The 26105-nt window shown below is 42.0% G+C and overlaps 1 protein-coding gene across 3 annotated transcripts in view; it reads right to left on the bottom strand.

Annotated features, from left to right (window-relative positions):
* NAV2 (neuron navigator 2) overlaps positions 1-18350 on the bottom strand; it is a 642916-nt gene extending 624566 nt beyond the window's left edge. The window contains exons 1-2 of one of the 3 annotated variants that reach the window (XM_038406029.2): positions 18151-18350; positions 11858-12452 (exon numbers count right to left, since the gene is read on the bottom strand). In XM_038406029.2, the coding sequence (XP_038261957.1) occupies positions 11858-11932 (75 nt within the window). In that variant the 5' untranslated portion in view covers positions 11933-12452; positions 18151-18350. Of the gene's footprint in view, positions 1-11857; positions 12453-17089; positions 17218-18134 lie in introns of those variants that run through there. The other 2 variants (XM_038406028.2, XM_043516356.1) reach the window with 2 other exon arrangements.
* Positions 18351-26105: the final 7755 nt, after the last annotated feature.

The following is a 26105-nucleotide window of genomic DNA, read 5'->3' on the forward strand; positions in this document are numbered from 1 at the left end:
GTGTCTAGCATTTAACATACTGTACTGCATTCAAAGTTCACCTCATCTGACGTTGAGCAGTGTGAAAATACATTGTCTGCTAACCTAAATCCCCATCCCCTACTAGCTGATATACTCGTGACATATTTGAGTTTAAATGAGGATGCATCTGTCTGCTTATTTTTTCCAGTTGATAAATATTTATGAAGATGCTTTACTCCAATACATATACACTACCACTAATCTTCTTTTTCTTTCCACAAGCATCTTTAAAAATTTTTGATATCAGAATACTGCTGATACTGAGTTTCAGCTCTAAAAATCAGCACACTTTGAGTCTAAGCCTTCCAAAACCTGATGAGCATCATTTTAGATTCCTTCAAATATGAGTTTTAATCCAAACAACCAGAAACCACAGGCTTGCAAATGCCTCAGCCATGTTACAGAGAGGTCTAATGTGACACATGTGACAGTACAGTACAGTACACGTGACATTAATGCAGTGCTGCGATAAGGTAACTCACTACAATGAATATTCAGAACCTGAAAAATGTGGTGGGGGGGTTAATTGAACACCAGAAGAGGTATTTATGATACATTTTGCATTTACTGGCACGTAAGCAGAAAGCCAAATGCACATTAAGCACCATTTCACATAACTAACAGATGATTTACACAAGTCATTCCTTTCTAATGTTTCTCTTTAATGGCTCTTGTACCAGGTCTAACACCAGCTGATGGAGAAGGACCAAATAATGACAGTATACAACACAAAATAACCTTGTTTTTTCCAACATTCGTGCAGCTAGATGACACAGGTGTGCATGCGCTTCTGGTCATGCACACACACCTTTCCTAGGGGGTCCATTTGTGACTTAACATTTCTTATTTGAAGGCTACTTTTTCGTCAGTTATCCAATATGTCCACAGGATTCATGGGGGCGGGGAATTAAGGACATTAATACTCAGACTAACTTGTTGAGCTCTTTGTTTAGCAAATGCAGTTAAATTTTTCCAGCAGTGACACAGAGTCCAGTTTTGTAGACTGCAAGCTACAGGGCAGGGACTGTCTTAATATTTGAGTCCTGTCCAATGCTGACCACAGTTTCAATGCTAAAAAAGTTTACTTCAGCCCCCAGAAATAGTGGTACTGAGAGAATGAACAACACAGTGTAAGAGCCTGATCTAAAGACTATTGAAGTCAATGGGAGTCTAACTTCAAGCATATGCACACTCCCATTGATTTTAGCGGAACTACTTAAGTATTCTGCTGAATCAGGCCCCAAATTCCTATATAGATTAGAACAGCAATTCTCAAACTGTGAGTCAGGACCCCAAAGTGGGTCACAATGCCATTTTAAAGGGGTCATCAGGGCTGGCTTAGACTTTGCTAGGGCCCGGGGCTGAAGCTGAAGCCCGAGCCCCACTGCCTGAGGCTGAAGCCCTTGGGCTTTAGCCCTGGGTGGCAGGGCTCAGGTTACAGGCCTCCTGCTTGGGGCTGAAGCCCTTGGGATTTGTTTTCCCCACCGCTCAACCTGGCAGGGTTGGGGCAGGCTCAGGCTTCAGTCCCCTCTCCTGGTGTCGTATAGTAATTTTTATTGTCAGAAGAGGGTCCCGGTGCAATGAAGTTTGAGAACCCTTGGACTAGAAGGAACTCAGCCTATTTTTGCATTAAGATGTTTGCTTGGTTTATTGTTCCTTTAGCATTGGTTGATTCTAAAGCTGATGTTTGACTAGATGAAAGCTTTCCTAGCAAAACTAACACAGGAGAGGAAAAAAAGTCTGTGTGAATGCAGAATCAGCTGCTAGAGTTACTTGCAAAATTAGCATTTAGAGCCTTTCCCCCCAAAAAACATTCAGCAGTAGAATCTTCTTAATCCATAAGGAAGAGGATTATCACAATACTGAATCTGAAGCAGTGTTCACAAATGTGGCAGCATCAAACATATACTGTGTTTGAGAGGGGATGCAGTGAAGAAACAGGAGATATTCGCATGGCAGATTAAGATGTAGATGTAGATACATCAAGATAACAGGCAACTCTAGCAATCTGTTTACATCTTCAGAGGTACATTGTTTCCCCAAACATACCCTCCATCTTAGTGAAGATCTGAGAGTCCTTGCTGTCATCACAATAAAGAATTGTGAAACCTTTAAAAGCAGATTTATTTAAATAATTAAGCCTAGCGCTAGCTGAATGTTTACAGCACTTTGATTGATTTCTACCCATGTCTACCTGCGAATGAGACACAAAATAAATAATTACTCTGCTAAAACTCATCATAGATTCAACAACTTAGTACAGTGCAATATTGTGGCAGCACTTTTTCCTTACTGCAATTCCTCTTTTAATGACAAGGTCTGGAAAAAAAAAAAGCTGCCCACACTAGCATTGGCATAGACTAGCATCAAGAGATATCTAAGCATCACGTTCTGTCAGCAATCCATGGGAATCACAACCTCAGTACTATGCCATTTTCTTAATGCCACAAGCACCAGACCAATTTAATCTCTTCCCTCAGAAATAATAGTAAAAAGGAGCTCTGAAGGAAACTTAAGTGAAGATCCCCCTCACTGAGTTCCCTCATTTTTGGAGATTAGGGGTTTCCCCTATGGAAAATATATTGCAAGCCCCACCATACAAATCTGAGGAGCTCTGGGGGGAAATCACAAAAGGTCCCAGGTCTCTACAGGGCTTGGTGCTGGTGGTTCTCTCATCAGATTCCCTGGCTCTCAGCAGAGACAGACTACCTGAGACCTACTTAGGGAGATCTGGCTTGAGGGAAACGTGCTGCAGAAAAAGGTAATACAGCCCTACGTTACATTATCCTTCCTGACCAAATTCTGCAAAGGCCAGGGAGAGGATGGTGGAAATGGTGCTGCTCTGCATATAAATCTTGGTTGGGGGAGGGAAGAGGGATAAAACAGGCCTCTGTTTTCCCTTACTCCAGTGTAAATCTGCAGCCTCTCCAGTGAGTTACTTCAAAGTTAAACCAGTGTAACCTTGAGCAGCCTTTGGTGGATAAAAGGAGAAGTACCACATATTATCTGTAATAACCTTGGTTTAATCTCAGATTTCTGCAACATCCCATATACCCCTTCTAGAAATTATGACATCCTTTTGTAAGAAGCTAGAATTTAAATTATATTTATACCTCCCTATTGTATATATAGCTTCCCTTCTCACAGCCCTTGCTGCATATTTTCATCTGCATGCAGCAACCTACTCTATGTTTTACAGTGTAACAAGATGCATGTTACAACAAGGCTGTTTATAAACACCAAAGTTACATTGAGCCTCACTGCTATAAAACTGGTAATAAAGGTTTAGTGTACTACTGTAGTTTGTTTGGATTTATAGACTACATTAGGAAGCGCTGATCCAATACGCTAGGTGACTTGAGCATATGATAAAAAGGAAATCATAATAAACCCAGCCTCCCGCCAGCTAGAAGATAGCCTGCCAAAGAGAAAAAAAGCTAAACACCCCCCCCCCGACATTTGTGTTCTCCTCGTGCCCCTTCCATTCCAAAAATGCCTTGAAAATGGGCTGTGCAGCATGCCCTGAAAATAATCATTCCCCCTCCCTTTGCAGTAATATCAAACCAGGTGAGGGACATCAGGAATAACAAACAGGTTTCAAAGCAGAGACACTGAGACAGTTGGTGTCTAGCTTCCCAATATGAATTGCACTAGCTGTCTAAATCTTGAGAAATTTAATATTATAGGCTATATGTTATAGTATATGACAATTCACTTGCAGCCAGAGGCTATGCATTTGCATGATAATGGCAGTACTCTTCCAAAGAGGTGCAAAGGAAATCAACGCAGTAATGGAGTTTTTATGTGTAAAATCTGAGAGTCACACTTTAGACGTTAGAAAGAAAAATATTTTTGGTAAATGAAAATCTCCATTTAGGTCAACATTAGAATAGAAAAGGAAACAAGAAGCTAGCAGAAAATAGGAAGCAATAATTAGGGCTCAGTTCTGTAATCCTTACTTACACAAGGAGTCCCATTGACTTAAGTTGGACTGCTTGCATGAGTAAGGGCTGCAGGACAGGATCAGGCTCTTAAATTTTGCATCACAGAGCATGTATTTTTTTTTAAATGGCACAGCAAACATTTTACTGCATACCAAACAAGGGAGCACTGAACTGGGAAAATATTTTGTATTTCACTTCAAAAGGTGGCTATAATCAACACAAGCTTCACTGAACGAGAGGAAGGATGGAAGAGACGTTTCATTACTGGAAAATGACACACTCACATGACACACATGCATCCAATAATATGTTGCAAACTGATAAGTGGGGAGAAGCCTTTACAGCTTTTAGGCCAAGAACAAATTTGTTATGAGGGTAATATTCCATATTTTAGAACACAATCTTTGTACTCAACTAGCCGTGCTTTCTCTATCACTAGATGTGTTTATATACATAATTCTTATTTTGTAATTTCTCTCTTTTTCCTAGCCTGTGCTTTTGTTCCCAATACCTGGAAGTGGCAGGTTGTTACGGCCTGATCCAGGAAACCCTTATTTACACAAGTGATTAATCACAGGATGTGCCAGATTAGACCCTTAATGGGGGAAAAAATCATGGTCAGTACCTCAGAAAGAAGTGAACCGAACTCTAACCTTATAGGAGTCTGAAGCAGGAGCGAGGTAGTAAATTTAAACTCTCAATTAAAGAGAGAGTATAATCCTCTGCGGTGAGGAAACTGTCTGCAAGGGCACAGTGCAAGATGAACAACCTGAAAGGTGCCAGGGTGGATTACACACAGCATCTTGTTGTTCATAGCAAGGGGGAGGGGAGGGGAGAAATAATCAACCTATACAGACCTTAAAAAAAAAATCTCTGGAGAAACAATGAATGTTATGTCTCAGTTCTAATTAAAGGTACATTAAAATTCAGAAACAGCTGCACCTCTGATTCCAAACATAGACCTTTCACTTCACTATTTAGCCCTAATCTACTTAAAATTTAGGTCACTCAGGAGTGTGAATTTTTCACACCCATGAGTGATGTTGTTAAACTAACCTAGCCTCTAGTTACTCCCAGGGGAATTCTGTGCAACTGCGCATGTGCAGAATTCATTCTCCTTCTCCCCCTGGCAGGTTCTTTTTCCTCCAGAGAAAATACATTCTGCTGGGGAGGCATTGCACTTACACCCACCAGGGGCTGCTGTGGTACCAAAACAGGGCAAGTGAGGTAGGATAGGAGCAGGCAGCTGAGGAGAGGGGAAAGGGAGGAGAGGGTGTGTTCCTCACAGCATGCTGCCCATGGGGCCAAGTCAGGAGGCACAGGATGGGGTGGGAGAGGGGTGTGGGGGGAGAAGATGGACAGAGCAGGGCACGGGGGCTGCTGGAGGGGGGGTCCACAGACGAGGATTCAGAAGGGCTAGTGGGGTGATAGACTGGGGTGTGGGCTGAATAGGAGCAGAGGTACAGAGCTACATGGGGATGGGGGTGGATATTTGCTTAACTGAATGGGAAGCTATGGATCAGCCAGGGTCTGCATAGGAGAGGCTCCCCAACAATCCATCCCCATCCCAATAACCTGTGCCACCCACCCAACAATCCTCCAGGTTCACTCCCAAGCTCCTTCCCAGCAACTACTTCCTTCTCCCTCTGCTCCTCCATTACCCCGACGCCCCAAAGCTTTACACTGCTTCTGAGGGGTGTAGGAAATCCATTTCTGTATTGTAGTTTAAGTGACTTACTCAAAGTTCTGTATTAATATGCCTAGTAAAGAATTGATTTGTCCAAAACCAAACCCCACGCCATTTCCTGAATCTTTTTTTTGTTGTCCATATTGTTACAGACATACTTGCTGACAGGTATTTTGAAATAAATTCAAAATAATTGAAGTGATTTTGTAAATTTGACAAATAAAATATGCAGAATTTTAAAATATTGTGCACAGAATTTTTAACTTTTTTGGCACAGAATTCCCCCAGGAGTATCCAGTGTAGACAAGGCTAGGTTAATGGAAGAATTCCTCCATCAACCTCTCATGGAGGTGGGTTACCTTCAGCAATGTAAAAACCCCTTCTCTGTTGATATAGGAAGCTACATCTGTGCTGCTGTCGCGCCCATAGCATAGACATGCCCTGAAAAACTCACTTTCAGTGTGGCAAAGGAAATGGTATTTTACACAGAATATCACTTGTCACAGACTGAATCTCACAGAATCAGATAGCCTGGCTGGATTTTGTGACGGGCTAGATAATTCTGTGTCTATTAATATTCATAACTATGCAATATAAAATAAGGATATTCTTCCCCACATACAACATGACTGGCTGAGTGCATTATGTTGTTGGTTGGGGGTTTTTTTTGCCCTTCCCCCCCCACCCCACCTTCCTCTGAAATATCAGATATTGATCACTGCCACAGGCAGGATACCAGACTAGAGGACCATCCGTCAGATCTGCTATAGCAAATCCTACAATACATTCTTAATCTTCCAAAAGGAGAGAAGGAAGTCCAGCTGCCTACATGTTATATAGACATACACTCATGAGCAGAAGAGCTCTTACGGACAAGCTCGTGGTAGAAATTGATTTAGAGCCTGATCGCATAAGATGCTTAGCAACCTCACTTCCATGGCTTCATGGTGCTGAGCATCCTCAAAACCAGTACATTCATGCCTAAATGATTTCCTTTTCATTTTGTACAGTTTCATTTAAAGCTGCATTTGTATCTCTGCACTGTGTCAGTTTCTTCCCAAGAGACAGCATGCCATTGGAGGTTTTTGGACTCAAACCACTGGGGGAATTCCCATGCTTTCTTCTTATTAAAATCAGTCTAGTCTGTGAGCATATCGCAATTTCTCCCCTGTGCCCTGGACTTCACTAAAGATAAAGATCCACAACTGGACAGTCCGCTAAAATTGTGCATTAAGCCATATTAAATAAAAGATACTACAGATGCTTACATGAAACTATTCAGATTACTACAGCATGTAATGTGATGTTTCATGCTTGTTTAATTATTTCTTTAGTACTTAACTACAGTAACTAGCCTTTGTTTATTAATCCCTCTCTTTCTCTGCAAAACTCTTCAGTGTCTTCTGATGTAGGCTTTGACCCACCAACATACGCAGATTACTGTTGACCTGGCTATTAATCCTTCCCTTATTCTCTTGACTTTTCAAAAAGCACCCAAGTGATTTAGGAGCACACACCTCATTGTAATCAGGGAAGGTCACGTGGGTGCTTTTGAAAATCCTAAACTAAAACTCTAGATCATCTCCTTGGTAAGGGAAAGAATTTCTGGATAATGAATCCCTTTTCTGATATCTTGAGAGGTAGAAGTAAGCGGCTCATAAAAAAGTTTGAATCTTAAGCTTTCACTTTGATGCATGAGCATCAAAGTAATCTTAAAGGACTGTTACACATGCCTTATTCACTTAAAAGCAACAGAATGTACAAGTAACAAATCAACCTGACCAAGTCTGAATCTACGAAAAAGAAAAAGCAGAAACACAAAAAGTTCCTTTTACTTTACAGATAATTATTGGAAGAAAAAACTATTAAACTGAGAGCATTCCATTCAGACTTCAACATAGACAAGACTGAACAATGTACTTCTCAAGCACATCAAATCCTAATTTAACTGCTTTTAACATGCAAGGCCAGATCCTCTATTGGTATACACTGGCATAGTCCATTGTATCCCATTAAAGATATGAGATTATACACCATGTGAGGATCCAGCCCATTCTTTTCTAAATGGAAACACAAATGCTGAAACTGGTCAACTGCTATAACAGAAATGGCATCTTATCATTCACAACACGTAAGTATTATGTTTGCAAATATAACATTGCAGGTGAGATTTAAACATGGATTTTTTCACCCAGGAAAAATGATACAAAGTTAAAGCTTGACCCTAACTCATCTGAGTTGTCTTCTCCCATGCAATGCAAGGTTGCAGGATTGGATCCTTAATAAAATAGAAACCCTGTTTTTACAATCTACATGAGATTACTTTCCAAACCTGTATCTTGCTGGATGGATTTCTCTCTGGTTCATTTTCTAATAGAACCACAATAAGACAGTCTGGTTACACTAGCACCCCACACCACACAACAGCTTTCTGCTTTTGCATAAAAGCAACTCTTGCACTCGAGAACTGGCTATACTTCAGTGCTTGCACACTGACTCAGCTTTGCAGTATTTGCACAATGCTTTGAGATCTCAGCATAAAAAAAAAAAACTTCTATAAACCTAACATTCATCCATCCAACAGATCTACCCACACCTTAAAGCATTCAAGCTATAAATGAATACCTATGTGAGTATTTATGCTCATGAAACTACCATTAATTGATGGTAAGGTAATGGCAATGTACCACAGGTTTGCTTGGTAATACAGACGTAACAACCCCCGGGGGGGGGGGGGGGGAGGAGTATAAAACCCCCATAGCATATGAAACCAGCCATGCATATCATGAAGAACATTTAATAAGAAGAACTGGGAGGAAAGCGATGCATCAAATCTATCACATTATAATAAAATATTTCAAGGCTGCCTTTAATGTAGACTTAAACTGACTACAGGCTTGTTTACCCCTGCAGTTCTTACATATTCATTCAATCAGTAAGGGCAAGAAGGAAAATTTTCTTGTAAGTAAAATAATTAAATGAGTCTGGGTTATTAGACACAATGTGCTTTACCAAAGTAAGCAGCTGATTTCGGAGTCAAATTGGAGCATACATACAAGCAGGGAAAAATCTTCAATTTATTTTTCAAGTTTGAATTAAATTGATGATTGGCAATAAAGTTAATCAGTTTTAATCATCTAATCAAGGCCCATTTATTCACAAGTAGGAGAAAAGTAAAAGTTTCAGAGAAACCATTCCTTTGTCATCATTGCCAGGTATACTGAAAACCCATGCTTGTTTACAATATTCCATATTTGTCAGAACAAAAGAGCTACTAAATCTGAATGAGAACTCGGGGGAGGGAGAAATCAATCCAAGAGACATTCCCTTTCACTGATCAATAGTTTTGTGCCCCAGAAAATTTGCGTCTTCCATCTGTACTGGTTAAATGGATTATTATTGAACTAAACAATATTTACCTAACTAGATTACCCCTCAGCAATTTTTACTTGCTCTACAGTGATTTCTCCACAGCACCTTCTTCAGAAAAGATCAACTCTAATTTACTAAAAATGGATAAATGGACATTTGTAACTGGTATCATACCAATAACCTGCAAACAAGCTTCAAAACAGGGCTGTACTACTGCCATTCCCAGTGTAAAGCATTTGTTTTGGTCATAAAGAGGACCAAATCCTGCTCACTATTCACATAAATAGTTCCTCTGGCTTCAGCCGAGTTATGCACATGAGTAAAGATATGATTCTTAAAGCTGATCCACTTTTACTCTTAATTTAAGAGTTGCATGGGATTTAGCTATCTAATTCTCAATAAAGACAATGAAAGTGTTTTGGCTAAATCCAGTGTGACTCTGAACTTTATTAGTGTCAATCCCATTGTAATTTTGTCTGGGAAGCTAATAAATTGACAACTGAAAAGAACCTGCTCCCATCAAATTGAATGGGGACTGGAGCAGCACCCAGATTTTTAAACTTTTTGGAAGATTAAACAAAAACCAGTTCCCAGTTTTCTGTCTTCTGTTTGGACTAAGCACACTAATAAAATTAGATGTCCAGTAATTTGGCTACCAAAAAAAGTAGAAAAGGAAATAAAAACGAAGTCAAGCCTAGTCTTCAGTGTTCCTTATTTTGCTTGGGCAATATAGGTCATCCAAAAGAACTTATAAACACATACACATTGATACATTTCCCATTGTTGTCTGAAGTATGCAAAAAAAGGATGTCATCTTTTAGTGCTGATAAAAATTCAGAGTTTCATTTTAAATCAGGAAAATCATATACTCTCCTGTCTTTGAGTTTGGCCTTATTTCTTCCTATTCCTGCCTGATTTTAATGATCCAATCTGTACTGTACAAGTCTAATTTTCAATGCTCCTTGATCAGATGCAATATATTCTAAGTCACATTTTCAAGGATTCTGGATTTACCGTATGTGAGAAATTGCATGGGAGAATATTTATATTCACATCCAGAACAGAAAGACTGCATCTCTATTTTCAAGATTCTGTCTCTCAGTAAACATAAATCTGAGCAAAGTTTTTGCAAGTAACCTTTCCCTAAAAAATTCAATAGGAAATGAAATTTAATACTCTATTAAGACTTGTTTTGCAAACAGAAGTGAGAGAGAGATCACCCAACCATGAAGTCATTAAAATGGATCTTACATATATCATTATAAATTTAATAATCTCCATGACAGCTAGAGTTCAAGTTAAAATGAATGTCAGCTAAGCATGACCAATTGATGTTATCCCAGCTGCCACTGAGCCTCACTTGGGGTTATATTATATTTTCAGAAGCTCCGTATTACATGTGCACCAAACACCCAGCAGATGGGAGATGTAGGCTTCTATACCTATCAGCAAGGACAGACAATCATAACTGCTTATTAATTTTGGTGTAACAGAACAATTAGAATATACCTTTGTGTCACAGGTCCCAAATGTTTCCCCATTAGGGCTTGGATACAGTACTGATGTACATTTAAAAAAATATTAACAGCCTCTTAGAAACGAAGTCAAGAGAGGGATTTTCTTTCAACCCTTATTGATTTATCTCAGTCCCAGAATGCTTCCTTGAAAATAGGAGAGGGAGGATCTTGACAGCTTTACAGCTAATAGATTGAACTGAGTGCACTAAAATCCATTCAGGGCTTCTTCTGGGTTCCTTAAATATGTCATTTCTGGATAACAAAAGAGATGCATTTCTATCTAGTTTCTGAATGCTCCTTGGCCTGGCTTGATTTCTAAAAACAAAGAATCACTTTTATTCTTTGACAGACCAGTAAAATAATATACAGGCTCCTCCCCAGATCAGTTGGCCTTGTCAAAATGGTAAAATAGTTGGTCAGTTTTCAGCTCTCATATTTCAGCATAAATAAATAAATAAAAAGTCATGTTAAAGCAATGCTGAAAGAGCTCCCCACAGAAACCAGAACATGTAATATTTTCTTTCACCAACCAAATCCTCATTAGAAAATATAAAATGACTTATACAGCAGACTTGTCAAGTTTAACAATTTGTTTGACTTGTTGTTGTCGTCTTGACACAACAACTTGAAACCCTCAGTTGCTCCCAGACTATCAGTTTGCCAGAAATGGTGGTTTTGTTTAGGCGATAATGCAATGCTTCCTTAACACACACATTTCCAGAAAAACTCCAATATGAGCTGGTCAACATTAGTTACATATTGTTGTGGTGTTTTTCAACAAAATAATGTCAGTTGACTGAATTCTATTGTACATTATAAAAATAATTTTGGTCTCAGAATGACAGGCAGGAAACAGTACAATAATCTTCAGAATCCTTCAGTTCAGTGGCCAAAAATCACAAGAAAGCCTAAAGAGTTATAACCATTTAAAGGTAAATTGTAAAAGTAAAAACAAAAAACAAATACAATAAATCAGTCTGACTTGATAAAGCAGGTGTCACCATATCTCATTTATACTATCAACAACCCCAGGATAGCAGTCTCTTAATAAAAAGCTTCCGCCCCCCCCCCTTTATGCATGAATAAGGGAAGATGGGACACAATGAATGAAATAAAGACCCGAAGACCTTTTTCAGCCCTTTACTCCCCATGCAGCAACAAGTCCAGAAAAGCCAGAACTATTTTATACTCGGAGCTTGGCTAAACAATGGAAAACAGTATCAATGGATACAAAAATTATAAATTGCACTTGAGCTCCCTGAATAATGCCCAGCAATTTAAGCACAAAATGCCACTGTTGAAGTCTTGTCACCTACCCTTTTTTGATCTTCGAGTCCATGCGTCACAGGCTTTCTTTTCTGATGTTGGCTAGGCTCAGATCCAGGTTCCATTTCCCAGTTAGAAATATTCCTTGAGTCTCCTTAAGCTTTCCCTCAAAATCCACAGTATGAACAAATACCAATGAAAAAACAAAAGAATTCCTTCAAATCTCTTCCCCGTTTCTTATCCTTTCAAAAATTTTGTTTGTCATCGCTGCTCTTTATCTTAACAAGCAAGCACTCCGAGAACTAAACATCCTATTTTAGCTCAGATGTAGAATTCCATTATGTGCCTTATAGAGAGATGGCAGAGCTGAATCCATATCCAGTAGTTTGTGCCACATTATTGCTCCATCAGCACCCTTTTCATTGCATTTTTAGCATGGTTAATTCATATGTCAATAAAGGTATAAAAGTGCATTTAATCCACTGTGTTGATATCATCAGCATCCCTCTCTTGGACCACCTTCCTCCCATAAATCTCTGTAAACACTTCACAATGATAATTGCCTTTTGCAAATCTTGCAGGTGTAAATTACATCAAATCATCCATGCACGGTTGTCATCTTCTTCCACATAGTCAAACAAATGCCTAAAAGAAGAAATCATATTTTACCCATGTGATAAATATATAGCTACTGATGTTCTTCAGTCACACCAGGCGTTGCAAAGTCAAAATTGAGGTGTAATCATAGTATTTTGTACATACATAACCATTTCATCTGAGCATCTCAAAGTTGTTTACAAACATTAATGCCTATTTGTTGTATTAAGAATCACTATGTGCCTACAGTATTCTTAAAGGTGCCTGTCATAGTATCTAGGTACTTGACCTACTGATGACTAGAAAAACTAACTCAAGGCCAAATCCTTCATACTCTTACTACTGGACCTATAGCCAGATTCATTAGCGACCTATGGTTTTTTGCACAGACAGCCTCTTCACCAGGTTCAACAACAATTTTGTGCCATCCCCACTGAAGCCCATGGGTAAGGATGTATTGGTGGGAGGGTTGGCGGAGGAGGGCAGGTCAGAGGAAGCAACAGGCAGATCACAAGTAGAAAGGAGTGTGGCAGGGGTGATCCTGTGGGAGTGGGGAAGGATAAAGGCACAAGACCATGGCAGTAGGTAGTGTAAGTTACAGGGGACTGAACCCTCACCTCTGAAGATAGAAAGCATAGAAAACCTCATTTCTGTCCCTGTACCATTAGGATTGTGGCAGGCATGAAGTTCCCAGCTAAATAAGTAGGACACTCATGCCAGTGAGAACTAGATATAGTAATAAGTATTTGCAAGCTCAAGCCCTATCTCACAAAAATATCTGTGCAGCTCACTGACATCACCAGCTTTTATCCATCCCAAGTAAATCTTGAGTGAGAGCAATAACCAGCTAATAGCTGTTCAGTGATCTGAATATGAACTTGAAATGAATTTTTCAGAGTAGCAGCCGTGTTAGTCTGTATTCGCAAAAAGAAAAGGAGTACTTGTGGCACCTTAGAGACTAACAAATTTATTTGAGCATAAGCTTTCGTGAGCTTCCGATGAAGTGAGCTGTAGCTCACAAAAGCTTATGCTCAAATAAATTTGTTAGTCTCTAAGGTGCCACAAGTACTCCTTTTCTTTTTGAAATGAATTTGGTGCTGTCAATCGAGTTCCAAGTGGAAGAGCATCCACATCACACAGACCTACACCACAGATAGAACTCCTTGGCAGTCTCAATACATACATCAAGGACCGAATATAGATTGGTGATTGAACTGCCCTTAGAGCCCTAGAGGCGATCCCTGCCCATAAGCGACAAAAGGCATTCTGGTGAAGTTAACTCTGCTACTGTCCATGCCATACTTCCCTGGGAACAGAGGATTTGGTTCTCCTTCACATAAAACATTACAAAAATATCTGTCACAAATGTGGTAAGCCACAGATCAGTGATTAAAGGAAATGTTATAAAACACAGAATGGAAGGAATTTTCAGTAGCTAAGAGGTGATGCCAATCACTAGAATAGCAGTTGAGCCATCAAAGAACACAAATGGACTCAAACTTCCACTAAATTCAGGACCAAGGTCAGTCTCAGGAAGAAATGCTTTGCTCATATACTACTTCCACAGCCTCAAGATGGCACTAGCATGAACTCCAGTCATTATAATTGCCGTGATGGAGAAAGAGGAAGAGTCTCCCTTTGCCTTGGAGAAACTATAATATTAAGTCCTAGGAAAATGTTTGCTAGTGAAGGTACAAGGTATGATTTTATTTTTAAAATTTCAAACCAGAAATCTGCTGGGATATATGGTCTATTGAACCATAGCTATCTGGACTCTGTAGTGTGGTATCTGATCCAGAGCGGTGCACCCATAACTTCCTTTTACTTCAGTGGGAGTTTTAGTACTGAATACTCCTAAGGATGTGGCCTCTATTTAAGCACATAAAAGAACAGCCTATAAAATTACTTTGAGAGAGAAAAATTGTTCACAGGCTGAAATCTTTTAATAGTTTAGCACCTTCGCTAGTTTTAAAATATTACTATCACTTGATTTTATTGTACAAAAAAGTAACAGACATATCACTTCCCAGGTTAAATTTTTTAGGTAGAGCCAGGATCTGCTGGGATTTCCATAAGGTGGGAACTAGAGGGAGTGCATTTATTAAATCTGGTTTATAATATGACAAAAGGCTGAACCCTGCTTCCGTTTAAGTCAATGGGAGTTTTACTATTCACTTCAGCTAAGGAGGAGATTTTATTTATTTGTGTTGGTTGGGAACCCCAGTCATTGTGCCAGGCAGTGTACAAATTCATAACAAGAGATAACACCCTAAGCTATTGAAGAACAAGGATTCCCTCCCTCCCCCCCCCCAAGAAAAAAATAATTCTCAATTTTGCATACTACAAAATCATATTTAACGGACTTCTCTGTCTTAAATTTGGTAAGAATTTGACTTCTGGGTTGAAACCCCAGCCTACTGCAAAGTTTCAGCCCTAAATGTATTTGAACATCTGCATTGTAAAGCCTCTGGATTCAGGTAATGGTGTTTTGTCGGTTGGCTGGTTTTTCTAACTGAATTAGTACTCACAAAAGGCGCAAAATTGTCTTCCTAGAGAGTAAGGGCCCCCCACCCCATTGATCCAAAGAAAAACAATAGCACAAGCAATGGAAGTGAAGCCTCAGACACTCACTGCAAGAATGTTCCTCCACACTATTTTGAAGGGACCACCTCTCGGCATTAGCGATTAGCTCACTTTCTATGGCCCATTCAGCCATTGCCCTCTATTGAGATTGCACACAGAGGAGTGCCTATTAATGCACTTGTGTTGATGCCTTTATACTAATCACTAGGAAATCATCTAAGCCCACCAAACTCATTTTCTATAGAAGTAGTGAGGGGTTTCTAACTTCAGCTCTGAGCTGCAGATTCTTCGTGATCTGTGGCAGCACTCTTATTGTTATCAATGGGAGTTGTGCATGTAATTGGAAGCCTGTACATCACCTTTAATCTCAACAATAGCAGCAAAGGCAAGAAATACTTTACAAATATCCTTAAATAACAGTGCTGAAAACTTTTCTTCCTCCAAAGATTTCACTGTGATGTGGCACATGAGACTGCATCAGTCACATCATGTTATGCCATGCTGCGAGAGCATGACATAACCAGTGCAAGTAAGGACAATGTCTCCCTGCATGAAAAAGCCTCTGAACCATAAAAAGCACAGTCTCTCAAAAATTCTTTATATTCCAATTTTTAGTTTTTAACCATCTCAGCACCAGCTCAGGCGGAATCCATCGGACCACATGCCAATTTCATTGCCATTCATATTTCCTATGGACATATAGTGAACGCCCCCTTAAGGTCATGTTTCCAACCCTTTGTGCTGATGTTAATTTGCATCCAGCGGCACTTAAGCTTTTAAGACTGTTTTCCTTTAAAAAAAATATTAATGCAAGAGAATAGAAATCCTGGTGCTTGAAGATTTGAACAAAAGGATTCACTAGCCAAAACATTTCAAATAATTGGAGGTTCAGTTTCACTTCCCCCTTCCCTCCCAACAAAAACTAAGGAGGTTTCTGCTCTCCTATTGCAACCCAGCTCTAATCCCAAAGCTGTAAAATGTTAATTTAGTTGGCAGCATAAAAACAGAACAAATAAATATATTTTAAACCAGAGTCTATTATGATCAAGTGGAGTTAATTTTTGCTTATTGAAAAAACATGAATTTGAGATATCACAGAACAGTCAACAATTTTAAAGGTAATATAGTGCCACATTTCTGAAGATGACTATTTAATAACACTCAGAAGCCTCTGTTAGCACAATGGGGCCCCAATGCTATGTGCTGTAAACAGATACAGAGACATGACCCCCTACTTTTAAGAGTTTACAACCTAAAGCCCCAGTCCTGCAAAGATTTACCCATAGGCTTAATTTTAAGCTTTTTGATGAGCCCCCAAAGAACTTCACTGAGACTAAATCTTTGCAGGATTGGAATCTAGAGGCCCCAGTCCTGCAACTGGATCTGTGCAGGTGGGCCACTGTGCTCCTGCACAGCCCACTGACTTCAATGGGGCTGCACACAGGCACAGGAGGTCATCTCCTGGAGGTCATCATCCAAGGATCTAGTTGCAGGATCAAGGCCTAAAAACAAATTATAGCCAAACAATAGGTCAGTAATTGTTTCACCCTAAGCAAAAAAAACCCAACCTTACAAGTCACAATAATTTACAATGTCCAAACAAACCTCAATTCCTTTGTAAAAACAAAAATATAGCCATGCGCTGCCATCCTAAAGTAGCTTTCCGGAAAAAAATATTTAGGAAGTTGCTCTTGGTCATTAATATACGATAAAATAAAGGGGGAAATCTTTTGTTTGTATTGGGATACTTCTCTCCAGCAGGTATTGTCTTCTGGTGGCACAGACATCAACACTGCATAATCTTAAAAAAATAATAAATTATTGAGTGCAAAACCATTCTAAATAAGAAAAGGGAACCCACGTCTGTCAATGAGTGAATTGCTATCCTAGCAAGACTATCCAAGCCATATGTTCCTTTGAACACTCTCTTTACAAAATAAATACGCAACAGCAACTCAACCTCCCTCCCCATGCCAAAAAAAGGAAAAAAAATCTGGATTTTTAACTGCTTTCTTTTAAGGTGCTGTCTTTGCAAATGTGCAACTAGTAAAGAAAAACAACAGCACAGGAATGGCTACAAATCGGAAATTAAAAAGTCAGACCTGTTTAATCTTCCAGCAGAAGTTAAAGCTTCAGAAGTATTAATACAATCCAGTCTTTCAAATGATCTAATTAACTCATTACCAATATAGCATTTGTAATTAGTCTTCTTGTGCCAACAGGAGAAAGCAAAGAGGAGCTGCTCTCCTCACCTTTGGCTTTAAGCAGCAAGAGGAAGGAAAGGCAAGGGGAATCCAGAGTGCCTGGGATGGAGATGCAGCCAGGCTGCTACTGTTCTGCCATCAGTTCAGCAGCCGCTGATCTACAGTGCATAAGCCCCTCTCGCTCACCCGCTGCACCGGCTGGTTGGAGAATCGGCTGCAACCGCCTGCTCTCCGCGGAGCCTCTGTCCCTGCACTCAGGCTGGGTGGCTGCTGTTGCCCTTTTCATTCAGGGATCAGACCCAGCTGCTAACAGTGAGGGGCGGTGTCCTTCCCCCCTCCCCCCCCCCACTTCTTCCGTCAGTCATTTGGACCTACCCGGACCCCTTCGCGTAGTAGGTCCCCCTAGTGCCTCCTGTGCAAGGGGCAGGGAGGAGCACATGCTATTCGTGGAGAGAAGGGACAGGAAGGGGGGCTGCAAGGGGCAGATTTCCCATTGCCCCTCCTTACAGCAGGCATGGGGGGGTCCCCTCTGATCTATGTGGGGGGGGGGGTTATCGGTAGGGGCAGATTTCCCCTTTGCACCTTCTAGCAGGGGGCAGTTGGGGGAAGAAGTAATTTCCCCTGTGATCCTTATAGGAGGGGCAGCTAGGGGGTCTCTTTGGTCCTTTCGCGGGGGGACCTAAGGGAGGGGCAGGGATTGCCTCCCTGACCCTTTCCTTGGAGGAAGCGTATTGGGGGGAGGCAGGGAGGATAGGTCCCCTCTGCCCCGTCTCGCAGGAGGGCGACGGGCGGGTCACATTCCCCCTGGGCTGTGCACCGTCTGGCAAGAGAAACACCGCGCCTCCCCCGCTCGGCTCTCCCCAGCCCTCCCCCAAAAAACTTTCGCATCCTTCTCCAAGGCAGGGAGACCCCCCCCCCCATGCAGCGGGAGGGGGAGCGATACCTGTCCCTCCGGGTACCTGCTCCTCCGGAGAAGCCGCCCGCACCGCTTTCTGCTCCTCGCGGACAGCGGGGGGCTGCAGCCCCCGGGGGTGACGGGCAAGGGAGAGATGGGGGCGGCGGCGGCGGCGGCGGGAGCCCGGCTCGGGGGCGGCTCGCCACTCGCGGGTGCCGCTACTCACTCGCGTTGCCGGAGCAACCGCCTCCCTCCCCTCCGCCCGCCCTCGCCAGCCAACCCCAGGGTGTTCACGTGGGGCGCAGCGCCCAATGGAAGGGGGGCTTTCTGCACCCGACTGGCTCGCGAGGCACTTTCAATTCGGGGACCGCAGAGGGGCAGCGGGGGAGGAAGGGTTGGGGCGGGCTGGGCTCGGGGCAGCTGAAGCGGGGGGCTGGTGGGAGGAGGGTCCCGCGCGGCGCGGAGAAGCTGCAGCTCAGACTTTCCCTAAGTGGAAAAACCTCCCCTTGCCCCGCCTCAGGGCTCCGCTCCTCGATGACGGCTGGCCGCCCCGCGGGCCTCCCGATTGCAGGGCAGCGGGAGTTCCTCTCTCGAGGGCGTGTAAAGAAAGTCAGCACTCGCCCTCAGCACCCCAGCAGGGGTCCCCACCTGGGACATGAGGGGCTGGGGGGCTCAGTTCAGTTCCTAGCCATTAGCCCCTCTGTTAATACCCTGACAGGGAGTCCCCGTGTTAAACAGGCATTGGGACAACTTCCCTCGAACTCCTAGGAAGTCCGTGTTGGCAAGCAGCCGGAGGGAAGCTTGCAACGATCCTGCTCATGCCCGGCCTGTTAGGTCGATAAACAGCAGCGGCCAGGTCCCAGAGCTGTCAGTGCAACAGCTTTTGCTAGCACCCGATGGAACTTGGGGGGGGCGGGGGCGCGAAGAGAGACTAGGAGCCTGAACCTGTTGGTTCAACACCCAATTCTATCACCGACTAACCGTCACTTTAAACTGCATGCCTCGCTTTCCCATCTGATCACCTACCTCACATGGCTGTTGTATAGGCTGACCAGACAGCAAGTGTCAAAAATCGGGACAGGAGGTGGGGGTAATAGCCTATGTGAGAAAAAAGACCCAAAAATCAGGGCCATCCCTATAAAATCGGGACATAGGGTCACCCTACAGCTGTAGGACTTTGTTCATCAAAGAGTTCCTAAAATGCTGTAGGCAGGTGGTGGTCCAGAGCACTCCCTGAGTTTCCTTTAGTTCTTTACACTGATTTATATTCAGGCCAGAATACTCAAAATAAGATATTCTCTTTGTGAGGTCTTATTAGTCTTTTCCACATACTGACTTTTTAGACTGGCAGGGTCAACTTTTTTTTGTTCAGGAATCCCATACTCCCCTTCTGCTTGTTCAGATAGCTTTGGAAATCTAGTGTCTGTGTATATAGTTGAATTCTATTCAGTCTGTTTTCAGTCTAAGCCTTTTGCAGAGCCCTTAGATGTAGTCCACAGACCACAGGTTGAGAACCATTGTACTAAAATACCCACAGCTGTTCCACGTTAGATGGCTCAGGCTCAGCCTCAGGGTGTTTGACTTTGGACTAGAGCAGGGATCAGCAACCTTTGGCACATGGCCCGTCAGGGAAATCCGCTGGCAGGCCAGGATGGTTTGTTTACCTGCAGCATCCGCAGGTTCAGCCAATCGCAGCTCCCACTGGCCGTGGTTTGCTGTTTCAGGCTAATGGGGGGCTGCGGGAAGCAGCGTGGGCTGAGGGATGTGCTGGACAGTGCTTCCCGCAGCCCCCATTGGCCTGGAATGGCAAACCGCGGCCAGTAAGAGCTGCGATCGGCCGAACCTGCGGACCCTGGAAGTAAATAAATCGTTCCGGCCCGCCAGCGGATTTCCCTGATGAGCTGTGCGTCAAAGGTTGCCGATCCCTGGACTAGAGCCTGGGGTGTGGGATTCTCCCCACTTGAGGAGAGCTAGAGCCAAAGTTTCCAGACTGCAAAGTTATTGCCCCATAGTAGCCAAGTCAGCTGAGGTGGGGTAGTGAGGGTTTCAGTGCAGTGTAGTCATACCCATACAGTCGCTGGTGGAAGCTGACATTTCTGTAACTTCATATTTCATATTTGATTCATCATGTTCAAATGGTGTCTCAGGTGTAGTTCAGGCAAGACCAAGAGGCTGAGACACTAAGCTGAGTGTTTTTTATTCTGCCTGAACTGTGAATGAGAAGCCATCTTCATAAAGAGATACATAGTCATATATTATTCAATAACAACATTTCCTCTGATGTGTTTTTGTTTGTAGAAAATAAATCTCTCAAAATATTTGAAGGAAAAGATAAAAACAGTTTCTAATATAGTCAAGTCCCTGATAAAGGAAAATTCCAATACAACAAGACTGCTCCAAAGGTCCTTCTTATTTATTTTTCTGAGCAGCAGTATTTTGCCTACTGCTTGCTTCTCTGGACCACTGGTTTCTGAGGAATTTTTCCTGTAATTCTTCAAAGCGATGGATTTTCACTTTGAAAGAATGCCTGACTGTAGAGAACGGCAAAATGGTAATGTGTTTTATTTTTGTATGTGTGACGTTTTGTGTTTGGAAAAGACAGGTGTACTGCCACCTTCTTTGTTAATTTATATGGCAAGAGCCTGAAAATTTTCATTTCTGGATTCATGCTCCTCCCTTTAAAGAAGAACCAAAGTGATCTTCTCATATTTCCAATTAAACATGGCTTGCAGCTGTGTGCACTGACTGTTTCTCACTAACCTGGCTAAGTGGACATTCAGTACGTTAGTAAATAAAAACATGCCTTTTTTCCCTTTTGGTTCAGTAAAGGTTTCAGTAGTTCCAAAAGCCCAAATATACAGGCGCCACACAGTCCCTGTGCTGAAGAGCTTACAGTCTACATAGAAGATGACCCCAAAAATTGAGCATTATAGTTTCCATTTTACAAATGGGAAACTGAGGCATTGAGAGACTAAGAGGCTGTAGCAGAATCAGGAGTTGGCCCCAGGTCTCCTAAATCTTATGCCTTAACCACAAACTCAGCTATCCTCTTGTTGGTTCCTATTCTGCTGGCATGCTCCAGTCTACAGGAGAGGAAAATCATATATGTCATGGGGTAGGGATTCTCAGAAGCAGAAAGATGATGATCAGAGAGCAGAGTCTCATCTCATTGCTATTGCTTAAATCTGGAGTAACTCTATTGACTTCATTGGCCATCAACACAATATGGTAAATAGCTTTGCTAGTGTAGATAAGCTTAAGGTTAATATTCTATAATGATTGTTTTGGGAAGAGAACATTGAGAACAATGTGACACCCTATAAATCAGTAACAAAAATAATCAACACTTTAAGAGCAGGTTAGATAAACACCTGTCAGGGATGGCTAGATAATTAGTCCTGCCACAAGTGCAGGGGACTGGACTAGATAATCTCTTGAGGTCCCTTCCAGTTCTATGATTCTATGATTCATGTGTTAAAAACACTTTGCACACTTTAATCAAAGCATTCTCATTGCCAACAGTGACAATTCACATTAAAAAGCCACTGTGAAGGCCTATTAAAATGTCTCAAAATCAACTATAAAACTCAAATAATTAGTTCAAGATATAGGAGTTTAACCTTCTCCTAAAAAAGACTAGTAACAGGGATGATAAGCGGTAATAACTAGAAAGTTACAAAATCCCAAAATGATTTTCAGTAGTAATAATGAGCCAAATCCTGCAGCCCTTATTAAGAGCCTGAACATAGGAGATGCTGAACACCCAAGTCTCCCACTGATTTCAGTGGGTATTGGGAATTGCACAGTGCCTTCAGTCCCTATGCAGGCAAAATTCTAATTAAAGTCAATGGGGCAAGCCTGCAGTGGTACTAAGCAACTGCAATTCCCATCCACTTCAACTGGGATTGCAGATACTAAGCCAGTACTCAGTGTGGTGTATTCAAACTGTTTTATAATTTTAAGCTGTCACTGTAAACTGTAAAGGGTTTTCTGGTTCTGCTTGCAGGCTATGAGACTCTAGGGTATGTCTTCACTACCCGCCAGATCAGCGGGTAGCAATCGATCCAGTGGGGATCGATTTATTGTGTCTAATCTAGACACAATAAATTGACCCCCGAGTGCTCTCCTGTTGACTCCCGAACTCCAGCGCCATGAGAGGCACAGGCAGAGTCGACTCACTGTGGTGGAAACACTACAGTAAGTCGATCTAAGTACGTCGACTTCAGCTACGTTATTCACGTAGCTGAAATTGCATAACTTAGATCGATTCCCCCCTCCCCCCAGTGTAGACCAGGGTTGGTTTGTGATCAGGGTCCTGTTGGGCAGTCTGAAAAGAGCCATCTTGAAGCAAGGTGGGTTGAGTTGTGTTTCTATTTTAGGAAGCAGCCTGCTTTGTCTTTCTCTGTTTTGGTTGTTGGGTTAGGATTCCGGATTCTAAGAAATATGGCAGTGTTAAACTCCAAACTTCCAGAACAGGTATTTTTGTATCTTTTTCTTAACTTTTCTGCCATGAGCCTTACACTCAGTACTATAAGATATCCCAATCATTTGCCTGACTCCAGGCATGTGTACAGTTCCCTCATCTATTAGTGAAGAAGAATGGCACATGGTTGAGACACTGGAGATGAAGTTTCAGTATCTGAGTCTGTCACAGTCTTTCTGTGTGATCTTGGGTAAATCACTTAATGTCTCTGTGGATCTACAGCCATTCCCTATCTGTCAAATGGGGATAATAATACAGTACTTCCTATGCCTGTCTTGTCAATTTTGATTGTAAGTTCCTCTTTGAAGCAAGGACAGTCTCTTACTATGTGTTTGTGGAGTCTTCCAGCCACTGATGGAATACAAATAACACTCTGCACTACTCCATATCATGCCCTTAGTAACAACTGCAGGATCTGGCCAACTGCATTTTAGTTACCACAGCAATGAAACGTGGTATAAATTCAGAATTAACCACGTTCTCTGTAGCAGATTTATTCAAATATTGTTTCCTCCACGTGTACATTGTTTTATGATCTTGTAAAATCCTTCAATGTCCACAGTAAAATCCAATTTTTAATTAAGTGTAAAACATCCCTGAGGTTTCACAATTTCAAAATGTTATTCACATAAACAGAATCCAGAAAATAAAAATGTTAATACCCTTGGGGTAAATATAACACGGTTACATTTTTAATTTGTTGGTGCTATCTGTGTGCAGCACCAGGGTCAAAGACTAATCATCCCTCATGGGAAGGCGGTATAAAGATTAGACAGTCTCCTGGTGTCTTTGAATGACTGAAACCGACAAGAAATGTCCTTTGCATTTTACAAAATACACACATAGCAATGATTTAGCAAGGGCACAAAGACTAACCCAGACATTACCATACCAAATTCTACTTTAGTTAGATCAGCATAAATCCAGAGTAATCCAATGGATAGCTACTACTGTGATTAGGGGACTATAAGTACCTACATTTAACGATCAGATTTTGGAGAGGAGGATTGCTCTTGTTATTAAGACGCCTGATTGAGGAGCTCTAAGTTAAATTCATAGTTCTGCCACAGAGTCTTTGAGTCATTAACCTCTCTGTAAAACGAGGATAATACTTCCTTTTTCTTCACCTTTTACCTACTTTAATTACAAGCTCTTCAGGGCAGGAACTGTATTTTACTACAGGTCTGTATAGCACCTAGCACAACAGGGCCTCTGGGTGCTACTGTAATGCAAATAATAAGGCAATGTAATTACTTTGGATTGATACTCATCTAATCAAAGGCAGAATCTGACCTGTCATTTCAAAATAAAACCGGATATGCTGGACGGGGCAGGGGGTTAATGGAAATAAAACGAACATATAAATCAAAACTTAATGCTGAGTAACTGTGTGTGCATGGTTAGCATTCAGTATTTAAATTTGAGACCAAATAAAATAAATGCCATAGTTAGAAAACAAAATCATTAGCAGCTACATGTAATCCACCATGTAAAGAAATTTAGTCATTTAACTTTGGACACTTCAGCTTTGATCTCCATATTTTGCAAGTCAACATTTCATGAGAGATTTTATAGACTTTCAGGGCTATCTCGGAGTTCATTTGTCTACATGTCTGCTCCAGGGCCTGGGTAAAATGTCCTGTTACAAGACTGTGATAGCTGCAAGGTAGGGAGGTTAAGAGAGCAGGAAACAGGGACGTCAAACTACAGTAGCAGGGTATTCATTAATTTTCCTGGCTGTAACCCATCAAGCTGTATTTTCATATCAGCTATGACATAAGGCAATGAATTCCTGAAAACTTCTTCCTTCACATTCCTGCTATATTTTTCCATGAGACATGTACATTAAAAGGAATTGCTGTGTTTTGAATGGAATGTATTCTTAGCAATCTATTGACTCTGAAATCATAATAATTATAGCACTATTTCCTTTGAAGGATTAACTCTTTACACTACTAGCAGGTCTCTTCATTCATCAGACACTGCCATTTATTGAACTTTTCTGGTTTCAATCCTTTTTTGTATTTTTTCCTTAATTTTTTGCCTGAGTTTAGTGTTGGGAGATTCTGTCAGAATATTTGATTTGCTTGGAGAATGAAATCCACTGTTATTCACCAAACCGAAACAATACAGAGAGCTAAAGTGCAAGATGCCCCACCAATCTGCCATGACCTGGAGGGATCGTCTCCAAGAATAAGAAGAAAGTTCAAACTCCAGTGCGAATCTAAATGATGGTTTTATGATGGAAGAGAGTTGTCCTCCAGAACTGAGCTCACCAAGCTCCCATGACAAGGTAGTAACCTTTGCATCTCCTTTAAGAAGTGCCTATTGGTGAGGCAGATCCTCAACTGCTGTAAAATTTCACAGAAACCAATGCAGCTATGACAATTTACATGTGCTGAGGATCTGCCTCCTGGTGCCTTATCCAAAGAGTGTAAATATTTAGAGGCAACCCACTTTAAGATCTGCAGTTATTGGGAAATAATCTCTCTTTCTTCTTCAGGGTGATTTCTGCATATTCCCACTCTTGCCAGCTTTATCCATAGCTTGTATCTATCTGGGCAAGCATCTCAGAGAAGCACTATTACTATAGTGAGTCACCTTTTGTCAGTGCTAACTAGGGGTGACAGAAACAGAGAGGGGTTAAGGGGTGAGCACCCCACACTGGAAATATTGTGGGGGTTCTTCCCCCATTTAAACTCAGGCATTCCTGGGGAGGGGGTAAATGAGAACAGGACCCAGAAGGGCTGGAGAGGCCATCCCAGGCCTAGGATCAGGCTGGGGATTAGGGATCAAGTCCCAGGAGCAGGTAGGAACCCACAGGACCCTCCTTTCCAGCTTAGAGGCTCACCTGCAAGTCACAGAACCTACTCTTACTCCCCTCCTATCTCTTTCCCCCCATTTGCAGGGAGCTTCAGCCGTACCTCCCCATGCTAACCAGCGCTTAATGTGTCTATCATTTTTCTACAGAAATGAAAGCAACAACATATCTGCCTGCCCAGCCCTGATCAGTTCTGCCCCTACCTAGCTTCACTTCTGCTCCTCCTGCTCCTGCTGTTCTTCAGCCCTCTCTTCCAGGCCCAGGGGGGATGCAATAGGGTTTCCTCTGTTCCCCCTTCCAAGGGCCGGGATAAAGAAGGGAGGAGCAGAGAAGTCCCATTCACCACAGGTGGTGACAGAGCTTGGACTCTTTCTGCTCCCTCTTCTCCTCCTGCAAGACTGGTGTGGGCTCCTGAGGGGAGGGAGGAGAGCTCTGCTGGCTTACAACCCAGGAGGTGGGCAATGAGGAAAGTAGTCAATCAAGGGTGTTTTCACATGTACACACTTCAGCTACCTGGCTTGAGATGTAGAAGATTTATTTGACAGGTCTGCAGCCCCTTTTGGTCTACAATGCTTTAAGCACTGGTGCTATCTCACACTGAATTCGCACGCTTGACTATACAAAAGATTTAATAGATCAGTGCTTGAGCCATCCTGCTATCCCTTTTTAATTGCTGGCAATACTCTAGGGTATCAGAATCTAGCCCTTTATCACA

The sequence above is a fragment of the Dermochelys coriacea genome, chromosome 6, assembly GCF_009764565.3.
Source record: "Dermochelys coriacea isolate rDerCor1 chromosome 6, rDerCor1.pri.v4, whole genome shotgun sequence".
NCBI lineage: Eukaryota > Metazoa > Chordata > Testudines > Dermochelyidae > Dermochelys > Dermochelys coriacea.